Here is a 15,906-nt window from a genome sequence, read left to right as displayed (position 1 = left end):
ATCAGCTCCTGATTCCAGACCAGCTCCTCTTCTTTTTCAAACGATAAGTGTTTGTGCCAACAGTCAGCAGTTTCACTTTCTTTTCCGCCCATACTTGATCCACTTTTCTAAAATTATACTCAAACGCCCCAATTTTCAACATGTTTGGTCAAAGCCGGCACAGGTACAACTAGACCTCACATGGAATGAATAAAACAGGCCTCAGATATGAATCCAAATCACTTCGGATTACTGACGTAGTGACAAAATATATGACGTTGCATTTAAAAATGCAACGTCATTTCATGAACCATCCGGATTACTGACGTAGTGACAAAATATAAACTAATTTACAAATGTAACGTCATTTCATGAACCATTAACGATCCTCAACATTCAATACGTACTTGAACATTTCTTTATGATTATTACTTAAAGTAAAGCAGCCATTAAGACGACAATCAAAGAGCACTTTGTTGTTTTTTTGTATTCTTTTCATATTAGGTGGATCCCCGACATTTTGGTTTTCTGATGGTCAAACAAAATACCTCAGTGTATGTAACTATTGTTCTCTTTCAGCAGCTAATGTATTTACAAGCCTGGCTGCACTCCAACAAGCCCAGACCAATGTTCACTTCCTCTGTGCCATGGCAGAAGACAGAGGAAAACAAAGACGAGGCAGGACGAAGAGAAAAACATCTTAGTTCTAAGTGATGTTGACAACTCTCCTGCCAGGCTCTTAATTATAATTATGTCTTTTGCCTTTTTGGTTTGGGGAACAGCAGAGGTGGTTTGGAAAAAAACATGTGCGAGTTGGAGAAAGAAAGAAAAGACAGAAAGAAAGAGGGAGAAAAGGACCGCGACTGCCAGAAAGTCCAACTGACAAACTCTGCACGATGATTCAACTTCCTCTTGACTCCTCACTTCCTCTCTGGCCTGCTTTACTCCGCAGCTCGGAGTGAAATGTGGCTCAAATTAGTGAGTTTCCGCTCGATGAGGATGCTGAGAAACAGGAACACAGAGGGAGGGAACGGCAGAAGGAGAGCCAGAGGAGGCTAACCAATCCCTCCACTCATACACACATCATCTCCCTGTATTCTTGTCACTCTCTGGATCTTTAGAACCGAGAACAAGAGGCGTCCGTACAGCGGACAGACAGAGAGCCAGGAGATAACACTCAACAGTTACAAGGTGAGATCAGAGCAGCCGTGTGCGGCCCGGGGGTGGAGGGGAGGAGGGGGAGGAGGAGGGCTCGTATGAGAGAGTGTGGCGGTGTGACTGTAATGTATCCGCAGCCAAAGAGCTGCCTGGGTAATGACATTCCTCTGATAAGTGCGTGAGGTGCAGAAGATGGAAGCTCAGGTCCCATCAATCAGCACACGGCCTTTTCCTCCGCTCAGAACAAAGACTAGAGTGTTCTACAGGAGAACCCCGTGTCCCTTCAACTGTAGCTCATGACTAGTGTGGGGGGATGTCACCTCAGCAGACTCAGCAGAGCTGGCCCTGAGGGTAGCATAAAGGAAAACAGACTCTGGCTACGTCCTGAGATATTCTCCAACAGGGTGGAGACGGGGTCTTCCAGCATGGTAATGTAATCCAGTGGGTCGCAGCCCACTCAGTGGGACAAAATGCTGGAGAAAAAAAAGTGAAGTGGGATTACTCTGTGTGTGTATGTGTACAAGTGAGTGTGTGTCTATACGTGTTTATGTGTGTGTGTGTGTTTAAAAGAAAGACAGAGTGGATTGCTGAGTCAATTACAGGCTTGGGCTGAGCAGAAAGCTTTTCAAAAGCATATCCACCCAGTCTTTGCTGCCGCTCACACAGAGACACTGCCTCAAAAGCCTGGTAATTCTCCTTCTCCCTGCTTTCTGCCAACACAACATGTTAGCACAGAACTCCGTGTTTCCGCCCCGCGTTAAATATGACACATCTTTAGGCGCATCCAAAGCTGGCAGCTTAAACCGTAAGATTAAGGCGGAGAATTTAGAAAAAAAGAAATGCTAAAAACACCCCCACCCCCTAGAGAATGCTTCCAGCACGGGCAGGAGAGGAAACAGTCTAAACTCCAGACAAAAGCTCTTTTGTTCAACTTGTACAACAAATAAAAATATCCCTGAGTCACAACAGAAAGCTGGGAAAGTTGAAGACAAACTCACGAAAGAAGTGTTTGAAAAGGTTAGCCATGTCCATTTTGGGCTCGCCGTCTCTCCCCTCTCTCGCTGTGTCTCTCCCGGCCCCTGCTCTCTTCCCACTGCAGCTGTAGAGTTATTCCATTGGAACACCCAAAGAGCTGGGCGGACAGAGGAGCAGGGGCAGCCCACTCCTTCCAACCATGTGGTTTCCGCTCAGCCAATCAGAGAGCAGGACAGAGAGGCCTCGGAGCTTCAGCTCTAGAAAGCAGAGCACAGAGGCCTCATGGAGAGGGAGAGAAGGGGAGAAGGTGGGAGGGGGGAGCCGAGACACGAACCAACGGAGAGAGAGAGAGGAAAGAAAATAGAAATGAAAGAGGGAACAGAAAGGAGCGACCAAAGAGGAAGAGTGTGACTGATGTGTGCAGGGAAGTGTCGTCTGGGGAGACGTATGAAAATACTGGGAACTGTTGGAGGAGCAGCACAGGCGGAGTGAGTCAGTGAGCGCTCGGGGTCACATGACTGCAGTTGTTTGTAGAGACACACAAGTTTACAAAAAAGAAAAAACCAAGGGAACATAAGCCGTCAAACACACTGCAGCGTAAACACCGTCATCTCCAGGCACATCACATCCTTACACATTCTTTCTAACGATGACTCCACTCCACACCAGACAACAGGCTTGAGTGTGTGTGTGTGTGTGTTTTAAAAAAAAAGGAGGAGATAGAATTCTTCCTCCCACACAGGTCAGTGTGGTCATTTGAACACTTTTCTAACTGCTGTCTAAGATAAAGTGTTGACTGAAATATTATTTGAGTTTGACATGAAATGAAAAAAAAAAGATTGCTTCTGAATACACCAGATTCTCAATGATCTTAAATTTGATTTTTTTTTTTATGATTAAAACACAAGTGATCAATAAGTAAAAATAAGTTACCCAAATAATGTGTGGGTAATACTTCAAAAATGTTTTCCTCTGTATGAGAGCACTCCAACTGATATTAGAGGATCAAATGTTCCCAGACAGATCAATAATCTTGTCTTTTCATCTGAACTGCCATGTGCCGGTCAAAACCTTCTTCCTTCTAAAGTGTATCAATATAAATTTCCAGTGCACAGATGTATATAATTGGACCTACATTCAGGTTCCAACCCACTCTTTGTGAATAGTAGGGTCAGGTATTTACAGGCAACACGGTCTCTTTAGTGTTTTTACAAGACTTAGATTTGCCGTAACTAATGTTTTACATTAGTTTGAGTTTTATTGGATACGTGTAAGTGAAACCTACACCCCTTTTATAGTGTGTGTATATGTATGTGTGTGCGTGTTGCATGGTAATTCACGCAGCTGTTCACCTGGGGTCATTTGACTAAAACACACAGACAGGTGGCGTTGTTATCGGAGGCTCATGGCTACATCGCCTGGTTACATACACTCCAACACAAACGTAAACACACCAAATACACACTCCTCGTCAGTCCTACTGTCACTGGTTTGGGCAATTCAGGATTAAGGACTTCACTCGCCCCAACACCGCTTACTTACAAGAAACAACTGCAGCTAACAGGAAGCTGTAGATCCCAAGTTCAACAGATAAGTGTTTTGAAACCACTGCGTACATGCGATAACGGCAATAACCCAGCAACATCCTGGAAATACACAGCACAGTCATTCTCTGGCTCTTTCTGCAGGGAGAAGCCGCAGCGAGGCCTTCACAGAGGTGCCTGCATGCAGGTGTGTTTCGTCATCACCACATCAAAGCTGAGACGGAGAGACAAGGGCAACACTTGTCCTACTGACAAATGTGGTTTGATGCACAAAACCGCCGCAATACACAATGACCACCAATGCCTAGAAATATCCACACCGCACCGACCAGAGCCAGGAGATTTAAAATATAAATAATAATAATAAAAAAACTTAACAAGCAGCATAAACTTTTAGCCATTAAACTTTCAACTTTCTAAGGTAAGATTTACATTTAAATCTTTTTTTTTACATTAATTTACCAATTAACATTATTGTTCACCCTAGAATAATACACAGCAAAAATCAGATTTTTTTTACTTTTATGTTCTTCTTCAAAAATTTGAAATAGAACAATGAAAATTTGTAGCATCAACATTATTTATTATTATTCATAACTAATTATTATCAACCATGTGCTGAGTTGCTATTCAGGAAAGTCCAGGCTGGATGCCAGCGCTCAGAGAACGTTTCCCAAATTATCATGAATATCTGTCACCAAGAAAATTAAGCAGAGACAAATGGTAACCTTGGCTTACATACACTGTTACGTATGTCCCGGTGCTGGCAATGCACAGGCCTGAGTAAACGATACTGGCCAGGAATACCACTGCTCTGTCCAGACTGGAGACAACACATGTGCAGCTTTAATTCTTGCCATTATCACTACAGAGCAGGAGGAAATTATCTTTTACCAAACAGGAAGAAGAAAGTATGTAATCAATTCTCACTACACCATGATTTAAAAAAAGAGATCACACCAAAGCTTGAACACTGTAGAATAACTAGCAGTGATAATTCAGAAGATCATTGGAACTTTAGAAATGAGAGTTGTTTTGTTTATTTACCAAGTGTATCTTTGAGGTTCTTGACGATGGATGCTTTCCTGGCACTGTTTTTCCTCTCCACGTAGTTGGACGGCACAAAGCCTGTTTTGTTGGTGGCATTTCGGACCCTCCACCAGGACTTGGAGTCGTCCAAGAGCCAGAGGCGCTCGTTCTTCTTGATGTCGAGCTCCTGGTCCTGCTGGGCCATGTAGTCGAACTTGGCAATTACTATCACCTCTTCGGTCATCTTGAACTAGAAACACAGATGGTGGAAGAAAAAGAGAGGAAAAAAGTGAAATAGTGTATGTATAACGGAGACAGCATGATGCAACACAGTGGGCTTAACAAAAGAAATATAATTAGAAATTTGTGTAATTTTTTTTTTTTTAAAACAGAACTGTTTTACTGCCTGCAGTCTGTTTCCTGATTCTCCTAATCAAAATAACCCTGGCATCGTCAATAGCAGACAGATAAGTGCACACATATACGGTATATTTTTATTCTTCTAAAATATTATTTTCTAAAAGGGCACCAAATTCATACAGTTATTACATGTTAAGAAATGTTGACTGACGACTCCAGTCCCCTGAGCCTGCAGGACCTACATACTGATTTTATATTTGTGCTGACTGCTCCAAACCCAATATCTCACAAAGCTTCACAGTTAGAGTTAATATATACACTGCACATGGATAAACATAGCTGTATGTACCTGTACTGCATCAAAGCTGAGAACCTGAAGAGCTGTGAGAGTCTCTGTTGACCTAGAAACAGAGAACAGGGAAAGAAAGGAATTAAAATGAGGTCCTTCCCGAAACCCTCTCTCAGACTTTTCTTATTACTCCTCGGAATAACGGACACATCTACCATTTGTTTTTCTGTCTTTAATTTTTAACATCTACCCTATGTTGTAATGTCTTAATCACACATGTCTGCTGAGAAATGGAAAGTTTGATCCCTGTATAACTCAGCCAGGCCAAAACTCTGATGAACGTCAGCCTTTACTTCCAGACTTTAGTCTGTTCAAATATAACACACAAGCACAACTGTGAACTGTTTAGGCTGTGAGATGATATAGCTATAGTCTACAAGAATTTGCTTTTTTTTTTCCCCCATAAAAATTACAGATGATTTTCTCTAAGCCGAATAAAAAGGGACACTCAGTGTCAGGAGTTTTGATTTGTCACAGAAAAGACTGTGAGCTTGAATGAATTGCTGGTCCCTTGACCCATTGAATCCTCTCTGGTGGGGTATAGTGCTCACTGAAGTCTGCAAAAAATAAAAATAAAAAATCTGCAAAACCCAGAGCACATTACGATTGTACTGCAGTGTTTCTCTAGTGGCCCTGCAAACAAACTTCTCTATTTCAGCATAATATCTTAGCAGACACAGATGACTACCAGCACATCAAAGAAAAACTGTCAACACGTTATATAAGGTTTATTTACTTGTGTGTGTGAGAGAGAGTAGAGTGAGATACACAACTGTTGCTTTTTCACTCGGGGGAAATATCAAATTACATATCATACCAAAAAAAACTTTAGCAGAAAAATAGCAAAATATAATTTTTGAATCATATCGCTCCACCCAATAACACATAATGCATTTCACCTCTGAATAGTCCAGCTTGTCACATAGAATTTATACAAACTTGATTTTTGGAAAAAGTGACAGCCCAATCAATGAGCACCACTGACATGGATTATGAGAATAAGGAGGTAAAATGAACAAAATTAATAAAGTCAGGCTCCATGATTATGAGAATAAGGAGGTAAAATGAAATTAATAAAGTCAGGCTCCACTGTTGCTCACATGAAACTTCTTGTTCATCTGAAGTTATGACTCTGGAGCGCTTAGAGCAAAAAAAGCAACACAAAAAAAAACTGTTCAAGCTGAACAATATGCACATTCACCAGCAACTGGTCTCATGACCCAAGTAACGATAAGCACAGACAGAGTGTGGTTTGGTGAAATTGCTGATTCTCAGGTCAGTGCTGAGGGACTGAGGCCTTACTCTGGCTGCTCTGATGTCATGGGAGTGGATGGAGTTTCACCTTTCCCCCCCTGACCGACTTCTGGGACCAGACACTGACCTCATTGATTGAGAGCTTTAGGTTTTTATTTGACGCAGCGGTGTCTAATTTTCAGCCGCAGCTGGCCTTGAGATAAGCCCGCAACAACCTGATCTTAGACAAACAACAGCAGGATGGGGAGGCCATGTTTACCCCACAGCTGCACCGACCTGAGCAGGGGAAAAAAAAAAAAGATATATAAAAAACTAAGAGCTAACAATTTTAGCCTGAATGTGAAGAAAAGTACAATGTCTCCTAGCTACAGTTTTTATGGATGAAACCGTGATAGATTTAACCCCCGATGTTCATCTGTAATTTCCCATGTGGGCTGTTGTTGACTTAATTTAGGAAAAGTAATTAGGGTATGTGCTGTATAATGTTGATCTCATGTCGTGTCATTGTCTGCTCTTTTCCTGCTAATTAAATTAGAGAACGCTGGGATTAATATTTGAAAAGCAGCCTACAAAGACAAAAGAATTGATTTAGGCTTTTACAATGTTGCCTCTCAAACCAGAATAAAGACAACACTCCCTGGGCTGGAGCAGATAACTGCCAAAGGGGTTGAGAAGCGTGTCCTTCTTCTCCATTTACAACATCCCTCTCTAACTTCACCTTCCCCCGCCCCCGCTCTCTACTTTCCCCAATCGTGCAAAACAGACTCATCAGTGTGGAGTACTGTCCCTTTCTCAGTTATCTCCCACAAACACATTGTATCCTAGTCTTATTTCTTTTTATTGCTACCTCCCCCACTCCCACCCTCCCCTCCACTGTGTCTAGGGTGGCTCACCACCACTAAGTGCACATTAACACTAAAGTGACTTACGACGGTGCAGATGTGAGGGAGGATCAAAAACTTGGGTGACAGATGCTCCGAGCTAATCACGCAGCTGCAGCCTGAGCCAAGGCCACTCGCCACTAAATCAAGGTCAGACAGGTCAAACTGCTCAAATGGTGTCACATTCACGTCCACTGTGGGTCTCCGTTTACTTAACTGCTGCCTGGCAGAATTAACAGGTACTGCAATTTATCAACACCCGTCGTAATGCAGTATGGTTTACAAAAAATGTAGTACTCCATTGTGGTATTGGGCATCAATGATGTAATGGTGTCATTTAACGTTCCTGTTACTGCACTATCAACTTGAAATGCTGATACACTCATAAGATCTGAAGAAGCTTTGAAGAAGTTATGCAGCCACTTCAACTCCAAATAGCACAGGGGCTAAAACAAGATTAGCATTGGACAAGCATTGTTGTTATCAACACGTGTGAGCAGACTGCACAGAGTGGTAACTGATCTGTTCACATTAAAGCAAGAGAAAGTCATATGTTCCTCTCCAACTGCCGAATTAAATGATACATAAGGTTACACACAGGTACTCTGTGGAACTACAGTAATTAAGTTGGATATTTAATATTTTCATTGCAATTACTTTCAACTGATTTACTTTGGGGAAATCATTTATAATTTAACCAATCAGGAGGACTGACCTGTATATTTATCTTGTTGACCTCAAAACCTGTTCTACCCACAGAGATAAGGTTTATCATCAAAGGACTGGTTCCACGATGTGACTGTTGCATTCACAATTTAAACAGTCCCACTTTTTTTTCTTATTAAACCACTCAACATATTATTCAAAAATTGCATTTAATTAACAGCTCAATGTTTTGGGCATTTTCTTGGCCAGTTCCAGATGTAAACACTTTCATTGTCCATCTATAAGCCACCATCAGGATGCTTCCAGGATGTAATGACTAAAATCTTCTTTATGAGATAAGGAGTGTTGGATATTTGTATTGTATTGACTTGTCCATCTATAAGCCACCATCAGGATTTGCAGGCTTGCAGGATGTAATGACTAAAACAGGTGTGAAACACATATCTATCTGCTGTTGCCTTTCTGTTTACAAATAAAAACAAGTGTGAAACACATATCTCTGCCTTTCTGTTCGCTGTTGCTTTCACGACAGTTTAAACAGTCCCCCTTTTTTTTTTCTTATTAAACCACTCAACATATTATTCAAAAATTGCATTTAATTAACAGCTCAATGTTTTGGGCATTTTCTTGGCCAGTTCCAGATGTAAACACTTTCATTGTCCATCTATAAGCCACCATCAGGATTTGCAGGCTTGCAGGATGTAATGACTAAAACAGGTGTGAAACACATATCTATCTGCTGTTGCCTTTCTGTTCTGTCACAATTAACCATGATTCATTAATTAAAATGAATAGTTTAAAAGTGCTTCCATCTACATAAATGTATTGAGAAAACACACTAAATAGTGTACTTTATGTTATACAACTGTCTTGAAAAAAAGTAAGTACAAAGAGGTGTCAGTCTGATTAAGTGGATCCTTCTTATCTACAGCCATGGCAGCCGTTTTGGACCGGTGACAGATCAACCAGTGTAACAATCAGTAACCCACTCATGTTCTCAAGAGTGTTAACACTGTTCCCACGAGGAGTAGACCATTCATCCTATACGACACTGTTAAATATAGGTTGGTGAAACTTCTACGTAGGCTGTTAGGTGTCAGGAAATATCTTTCCACTATTTGTAAAACTGAAAGAAGTAACTGTGAACCAACGATGCTCCACAAACCACATCAACTGCACAACGGGGTGTCACAGAGATGCACAGTGCAACCTTGCATATTCGAATGCTACTATGAAACAACAGTGAGACAAGTTCACCACATCCTGCACTCTGCAGCTGCTGCCTCGATCCAGTGTGAATGTGCAGGGAAAACATGCACATGCTCTCTCATAAATGGAGAAACAGCACACCCAGAGGCCTGTCTGATAATGCACAGGGACACTACTACGAGCAGGAAAAGGAAATAGCTGGAATATTATCAGTGCTATGTTCAGAAATGTTCAGTGTGTGGACAGACCTGACTGTTTAAACAACTGACACAATAGGTTCTTTGGAAGAATGGTGTCAAAACAACTGGATGCTCCGTCATCTGCGCGAGTGAGGATCATTTGTCTTCTCTGCAAGAGCCAATAATGTATCTGTGCTCAGCAGGATTGCTGAGGCACTGAGCCCGCCAGAGCATGAGCTCACAGAGGCAGACAGAGTAACCTAATCCCTGTGACAGGCTGCTAAAATCACAGGGCTCTGCTGCCTTCAGGAATGTGCTCTCTATGCTCAGTGCTCACTCAGCTCCTCTGGCACGGCCGCATTTCCTACGATCGACACCAAAACTTACTGTTGAGCCTGAGGTCTGCTTCACGAACAGGCAAGGAAGACTGTAGAATGAATGTTTTTTTGGGGTTTTTTTTCCATATCGTAAGTGAAAACCATGAGACTGCATCTCCTCTCCAGCTGTTATACAGTCTCTCAAAACAAAACAGCAGCACAGCAGCAAAGGGTCATGGGAGTCTTGGCTGGCCAGCTGTGAGACAGGAAATGTGGACACAAAAGGTGACCGGATGATGGTAAAATGATGCAATCTGACAGTGTGCGGGCTTGACTCTCCCTCCTGCGTTTAGATAACGTATCACTGATTTGCATTGGTGCGTGTGATTAGTCCTATTAAAGACACATCATGTGTGAGAAGAAATCTTTAATGTTCTCCCTGAAAGAAACAACCGTCTCTATATTAGATTGTTGAATTGTTTCTGCGTGTAATTAAAGCCTAATTAGAGGCAGAGTGGCCTCCAGTTGTTTTGGGCCATCCATATTGGTTCATGACTGTGTGAAAGCAGTTGGTTATCCACCCCTCGGGATCATCCTCAGTTGTTGGGAATGGCTTAAAATAGACTGTGGCTCAAGTCCTTTGAGAATTGCCAGAGATTTTCTCTCATAGCAACGACCGACACCAAAAGCTTCCTTCTTTCTCTCAGGCCAACTTCTCATCAAATGGCTCATTTAAGCTCAAAACAAATCTTTGAGAAGCATACACAAATGTCATCCTACTGAAATATGTTGTAAACCAGATGGACACCACAGATGGATTATTGAAATGTCATCCTACTGAAATATGTTGTAGACCATAGGCAGAACATACAAAAACCCAGCCAGGCCTCTTAAACGTAAAGCACAGATGGATTATTTAAATAACAATATATAATATTTCTACAGATTTTAGGGATTTACTTAAAAAATATGCTTATTAATCCATTCAATCTGAATTCCATATATTTACTGAATATATCATTGTAAATCCAAACCAGCTCACCACAATAAGCAAATAAAATGACCAGTTCCCTGTTTGCACTTCTTAGTTCATCACCTCCAGTTTTATTTGTATTTTTCAAGTGTGAAGCCCAGTGTTACTCCTGGGTGCATGGAGAGATGCCTTTGCTGAGCTGTCTTGCCATTTTTGTGGCTGGAAAACAGAAAGAACTGGCACACACAACTCTGAGGATCGGCTGACAATAACCCACATTTGGCAAAACATCAGTGCCATATAAATATCTAATTCTCAATTCTTGAATTTATCCATGATTGGCTTAGCTGTCCAAAACTGAGAAAGTGTAAATGTTTAAAGCACATTAATATATTTTCTAGGGCTTATATGTAGGGACTTTCTAGAGGGAAATACAGCAAAAAGTACCAGAATATAAATGTATTCAAGGTACTTTTGGGAAACTTGGGAAGCTGGAGTTGAAACACTAAATTCACTGGGGCGGTGGGGGATTACTGCGGGATCCAGCAACTGGCAATCCAAGCCCAGCTTGAACTCCGTACAAACTTTTAGCATCCCCTGGACTTTTATACAGGTAAAAAAAAGACCAATCTAATATATTCAACTGCTGAAAGGCCCACATGTGATTTTATTATAACATAAATATGGAATTTAATGACTAATAATATTAAGTTGGAGTAAATAGAGGGTGTACAACAGGTTTTCTAGTGTAAACATCCTCTCTTGGTAAACAGATACTGACCAAAACGTTACACCTTTGTCAAGGAAAGGTTCCATTCCCTCAGACTCCACCTACATCAATAGAGTCTTAACGTCTAAATCCACACCCTGCTTGTTGCCAGTGGTTTGTTTGGGTGGCCTGTTTGCTTACAGCTACTAGGTCCAACAAAACCCACATCCAAGAAACTGGGTTTAAAGCAGCAGCAAAATAAGACTCCGTGGGATTTCCCAGTGACTAAACCGATTTTACAAAGCAAAGGGATTCCTAACATTAAGCACCACAGTGCGATGAAGCTTTTTGTGGTTTGGTCTTGATTGCACTAGACCCAACTTACACTATTAGTAACATAACAGGAGTCTGTAAAACAAATCAGAACAACATACTGTATTGGTAGTCTCATGGCTCCCTGCAACAGCTGTGTTATGATAAAAGAAAAACTGTTGCAGTACAAATAGTAGATCATTTGTATTTAAATAAAATATCCAAGATTATCTGTGTCAGAGAGATGAAATTGATACACTGGCTTCCTCTAGACTATATCCTGGCAAATATGAGCCTGAGGCCGCTGTCACAATAGGAGTAAAGCAGCCTCCTGGGACCCGGAAAGTCAGGAGGTAGTTCGTGTTAGAACACGTCAAGAAGCATCTTAAAAACAGGAGGCATTTCAGATTACTCGGTTATGCCACCAAATTCTTTGCTTTGGGGTATGTATGCAACATTACAATTATATATTATTTTATGATGAGTACAACTAATGTAAAAGAAGTATCAAAAATTGTTGCATTATTAATTAAGATTATGATGTGAGATTACTTTTTATCCTTAATCCTTAAATATCAGTAAAAAAATAAATTTACTTTAAATATGGCAGTAAAAAAAAAAAAGTTTGTGTTTTACTTTAAATATGGCAGTAAAAAAAATGTTTTTGTGTGTTTTAGCTAGGCCAGTGTTTTTTTTTTCTCATCTAAATATTATACAATAGGGCGAGCATAAAATGTGTAGATTCAGGCCACAGTATGTAAGAGATTTAAATCAGCACTGTTTTATTGCACAGAGCTTCATAAAAGCATAATGTGAAAAACAGTCTTTAAAGGATGGAATTACTCTCCAACAAAATTGATGACAAAACCACAGATTTTAAAGATTTTCCTCTCACAGTTTCCAGTAAAAACAACCAAGTGAAAACAGGGAGAGATAAGACAGTTTTCAGATAAAAAGACAATAAATAACATCCACTGGTGAACAACCACCTCACATGGAAGTAAAGCCAGTCAATGTATCGTTACTTAATGAGAATACCCAGTTCTTGGTACTAAGTTCTGTCACAAGACTATGTTCCTCAAAAACAAATTGAACACTGAAGAAACTATAGAGTAGCAGACTAGTCAAAGACTCACAACAGGTTCTGTAGTGATATTCCCTGTAGTTTCAAGGTCACACATCCTTTTTTTTTTACTTCTGCCAGTGCCAAAAATGAAGAGAAACAAAAACACAATAAAAAACCAATTACAGCGATGAGCTAATAATGATGGACAAATACTGAAACTGCAGAAGTGTATGGTCGTCACATCTGTCAAGTCAAAGGGGAATTGAGAGCAAATATTTCTTAACCACACAATGAAATGAATCAGAAGTGGTTAAAAATATTAACTTGTAGGCTATCCCACTGCTTTTTTTTTTTTTTTTTTAACCAGGTACTCAATTTACTTCGGATGGATGGTGACAGACAGTCAAAGGAAAACTGAAGACCAGACGACTCAAACATAATGAGGAAATGAAACCACAAACCAAAATTGAGCAAGATGGAAAGATAAGAAAAATGAAATGAATGCACAAACAAAATCCCCGATCATAAATGTCACCCAAAGCCACTGAGAATCAAGTGCTTGTCACTTGACCAGGAAAATTTTCCGCCACATCAGTTGTTATTGGCCATCGTGAAAGTGAACAGTTGGTGTTTTCCTGCGGGCTGCAGCGACAGATTTAGCTGCTGAAGGCCACTGTAGCTGCAACCAGACAATGTCTCAAACAAAAACAAGAATCATTACATCATATTTATTCAAGAATTAACTAGAATTTCATTAAAACAAGATCGCTACTGCTGTGCGTTCTAATCAAAATGAGCCCACATCATATTAGTGTACGTGCATGCACAGAATCATAAGAGCTTCACATTAAGGCAGAAACGCCAGCCCTAAACATGAGCATGTGTAACTCAAGTCACCATACGTCCACTCAGGGTTGTTTTTACATCATTACCCAGAAGACTCCAGAGAAATATAATTTCAGCCGTCGTAGAGTTCGTGCTGCTGAGCACAGTTACACTATTTGCCTCCATACAAAGTGTTTCAGCCCTCACACTGCAGGCAGAGTGACCAAGTCTGTACCAAGTGTGTTCCCCCTTCTTCTCACTTCCCTGAAACTTAATGAGAGGCTGTGAAGCGCTCTGTCAGTGTGACAATAATTATAGAAACTGGACCGTTCAGCAGCTGCAACACACACGCTCGCTGCTACTCCTTTTTTTCCTTTTTTATTGTTCACAGCCAACCAACCACTCAGCCCTTAGTCAATGTGAGATAAAACACTGAGGTCACATTAATCTAATCTAATTTTATATTTTGCAACAGATCAAACAAACACTAGCCATGAAGTGCTGGCCAACAAATACACAGCTCTGCCTCCAACTGTGCTACTGGGCCATGTCATCCAGTCAGGCCTTAGTTGTGTAAGGTGGAAACAATGTTAGGAGATAAAACTGAGAGTGCAAACATAACAGACATGACAGGCACTCACAGCTTCTACACCTCAACAAAAAGCCTCTTACAGTTTTGGAGATAATAAAATATGATAAATAAATAAAATGGCAGCAATAAAGTTTATGAATATGATTGTATAAGAGAAGCCGGGATCTTTTAACATATGTCATGTTAACTAGATTGAGAGATCTTTATTAATCCCTCGGGAGTTCCCTTTGGGAAATTATGGAGTATGACTTACAGAGAAAATTATTCTGTTCTGCTTTTGACTCTGACAACACTGAAAAATCACTAAGTCACTAAGAACAGATCAAGTACTTTCAATTAATTTTAGCACTTCATCTTACATTTTGCACTATCATCTTAGCAAGACAGCTGCTGATTTGCTACATTTTGACTACCTCCAAGTTATGTTGGGGAGGGGAGCAGAAATTAGCTAGCTAATTGTTACACTTTTGGACAGACAACGTTGTCATTCATAGCTTCCGAAATGAAAAAAGGTTGTGCTTTGGTTGCTCCTCCTCCAGTGAATTGAGTTTATTTGCATTTCAAGCATTAACTGTTTGAAAAATTCCCCAGTAACTGAATGAAGTTTTGACGTTTTGAAAGATATTTCATTTTGAATATTTTTACATTATAGTAGTAAAAGGCAGTATAGTTCCAGCACACAGATGGTACAAAACCTACATTTATTTGTTGCCATTCTTGAGAGAAAACAACAAATAAACACAAACTCATTTCTATAAAGGTACAATAAGATTCTAAAATGAAATAGATCAGATCACTTTTGTAGACCCAAAATAAAATCTCACTTGATCCATCTATTGGCCCCGATCCAGTATTTTGAAATGACTGCAATAGACGACGTTATTGCACCACATTCTCCGTAATAAATCTCATAATTGACCAGAGGCTGAATCGAGAAACACGACAGTACATGTAACCACATATAAAAGGTTTTTCTGCATTTTTATTTTAGCTCTCACCCTGTGACCACAGCTTGACAGCGTGTCACTCTACCTTGATTACTTAACGTTTAAAACCCAGTCAAACAAATGGGGCTATGGTTGCTTTTGAATAACGGTGCCAGCTGTGTAACTGTACAGCGGCTATGCCGACACAGTGGAGGACTGAATCTGTCCTGACTAGCTGTTAGCAGACGTGATTTATCCTACGTTATTCAGCAATTGTAGTGGTAGCAGCAGCAGTTAGCCTGTAGCTGTGGTGGGGGGACGTCAGTTAGTAGCCCGAATCTGAGGCTCCACCATTAGTGTCAGCTCACAATCACTCACCGCTCACTCTCACATACGTCTTACCTGAATGCTAACGGCCACCTCCTTTTAAATCCTTCTGGGGGATATTTTACGTGTAGAAGCGCCAGTTAATTGTGTCTAGCCTTTTGAAAATAGCAGCCAGTTATTTAAACCAGCCTAGCTAAAGAGGAGACACACTGTGCCCCGGTGGAACAGCATTTCTACGCCAGAGCATGTCATTGCTCAGCAGTAAAGTTAGGTTAA

At 40.7% G+C, this 15,906-nt stretch overlaps 1 protein-coding gene across 4 annotated transcripts in view; it reads right to left on the bottom strand.

Annotated features, from left to right (window-relative positions):
• nck1b (NCK adaptor protein 1b) overlaps positions 1–15,906 on the bottom strand; it is a 27,409-nt gene extending 11,503 nt beyond the window's left edge. For 2 of the 4 annotated variants that reach the window (XR_003049394.1, XM_008308019.3), the window contains exons 1-3: positions 15,706–15,906; positions 5,395–5,446; positions 4,704–4,935 (exon numbers count right to left, since the gene is read on the bottom strand). Coding sequence is in view for 3 of the 4 variants with exons in the window: in XM_008308019.3 (XP_008306241.1) it covers positions 4,704–4,929 (226 nt within the window). In the remaining variant the exon portion in view is untranslated. Of the gene's footprint in view, positions 1–2,135; positions 2,283–4,703; positions 4,936–5,394; positions 5,447–15,705 lie in introns of those variants that run through there. The other 2 variants (XM_008308020.3, XM_008308021.3) reach the window with 2 other exon arrangements.

The sequence above is a fragment of the Cynoglossus semilaevis genome, chromosome 3 (assembly GCF_000523025.1).
Source record: "Cynoglossus semilaevis isolate Cse_v1.0 chromosome 3, Cse_v1.0, whole genome shotgun sequence".
Taxonomy (NCBI): Eukaryota; Metazoa; Chordata; class Actinopteri; order Pleuronectiformes; family Cynoglossidae; genus Cynoglossus; species Cynoglossus semilaevis.
This window is presented reverse-complemented; position numbering and strand designations above follow the sequence as displayed.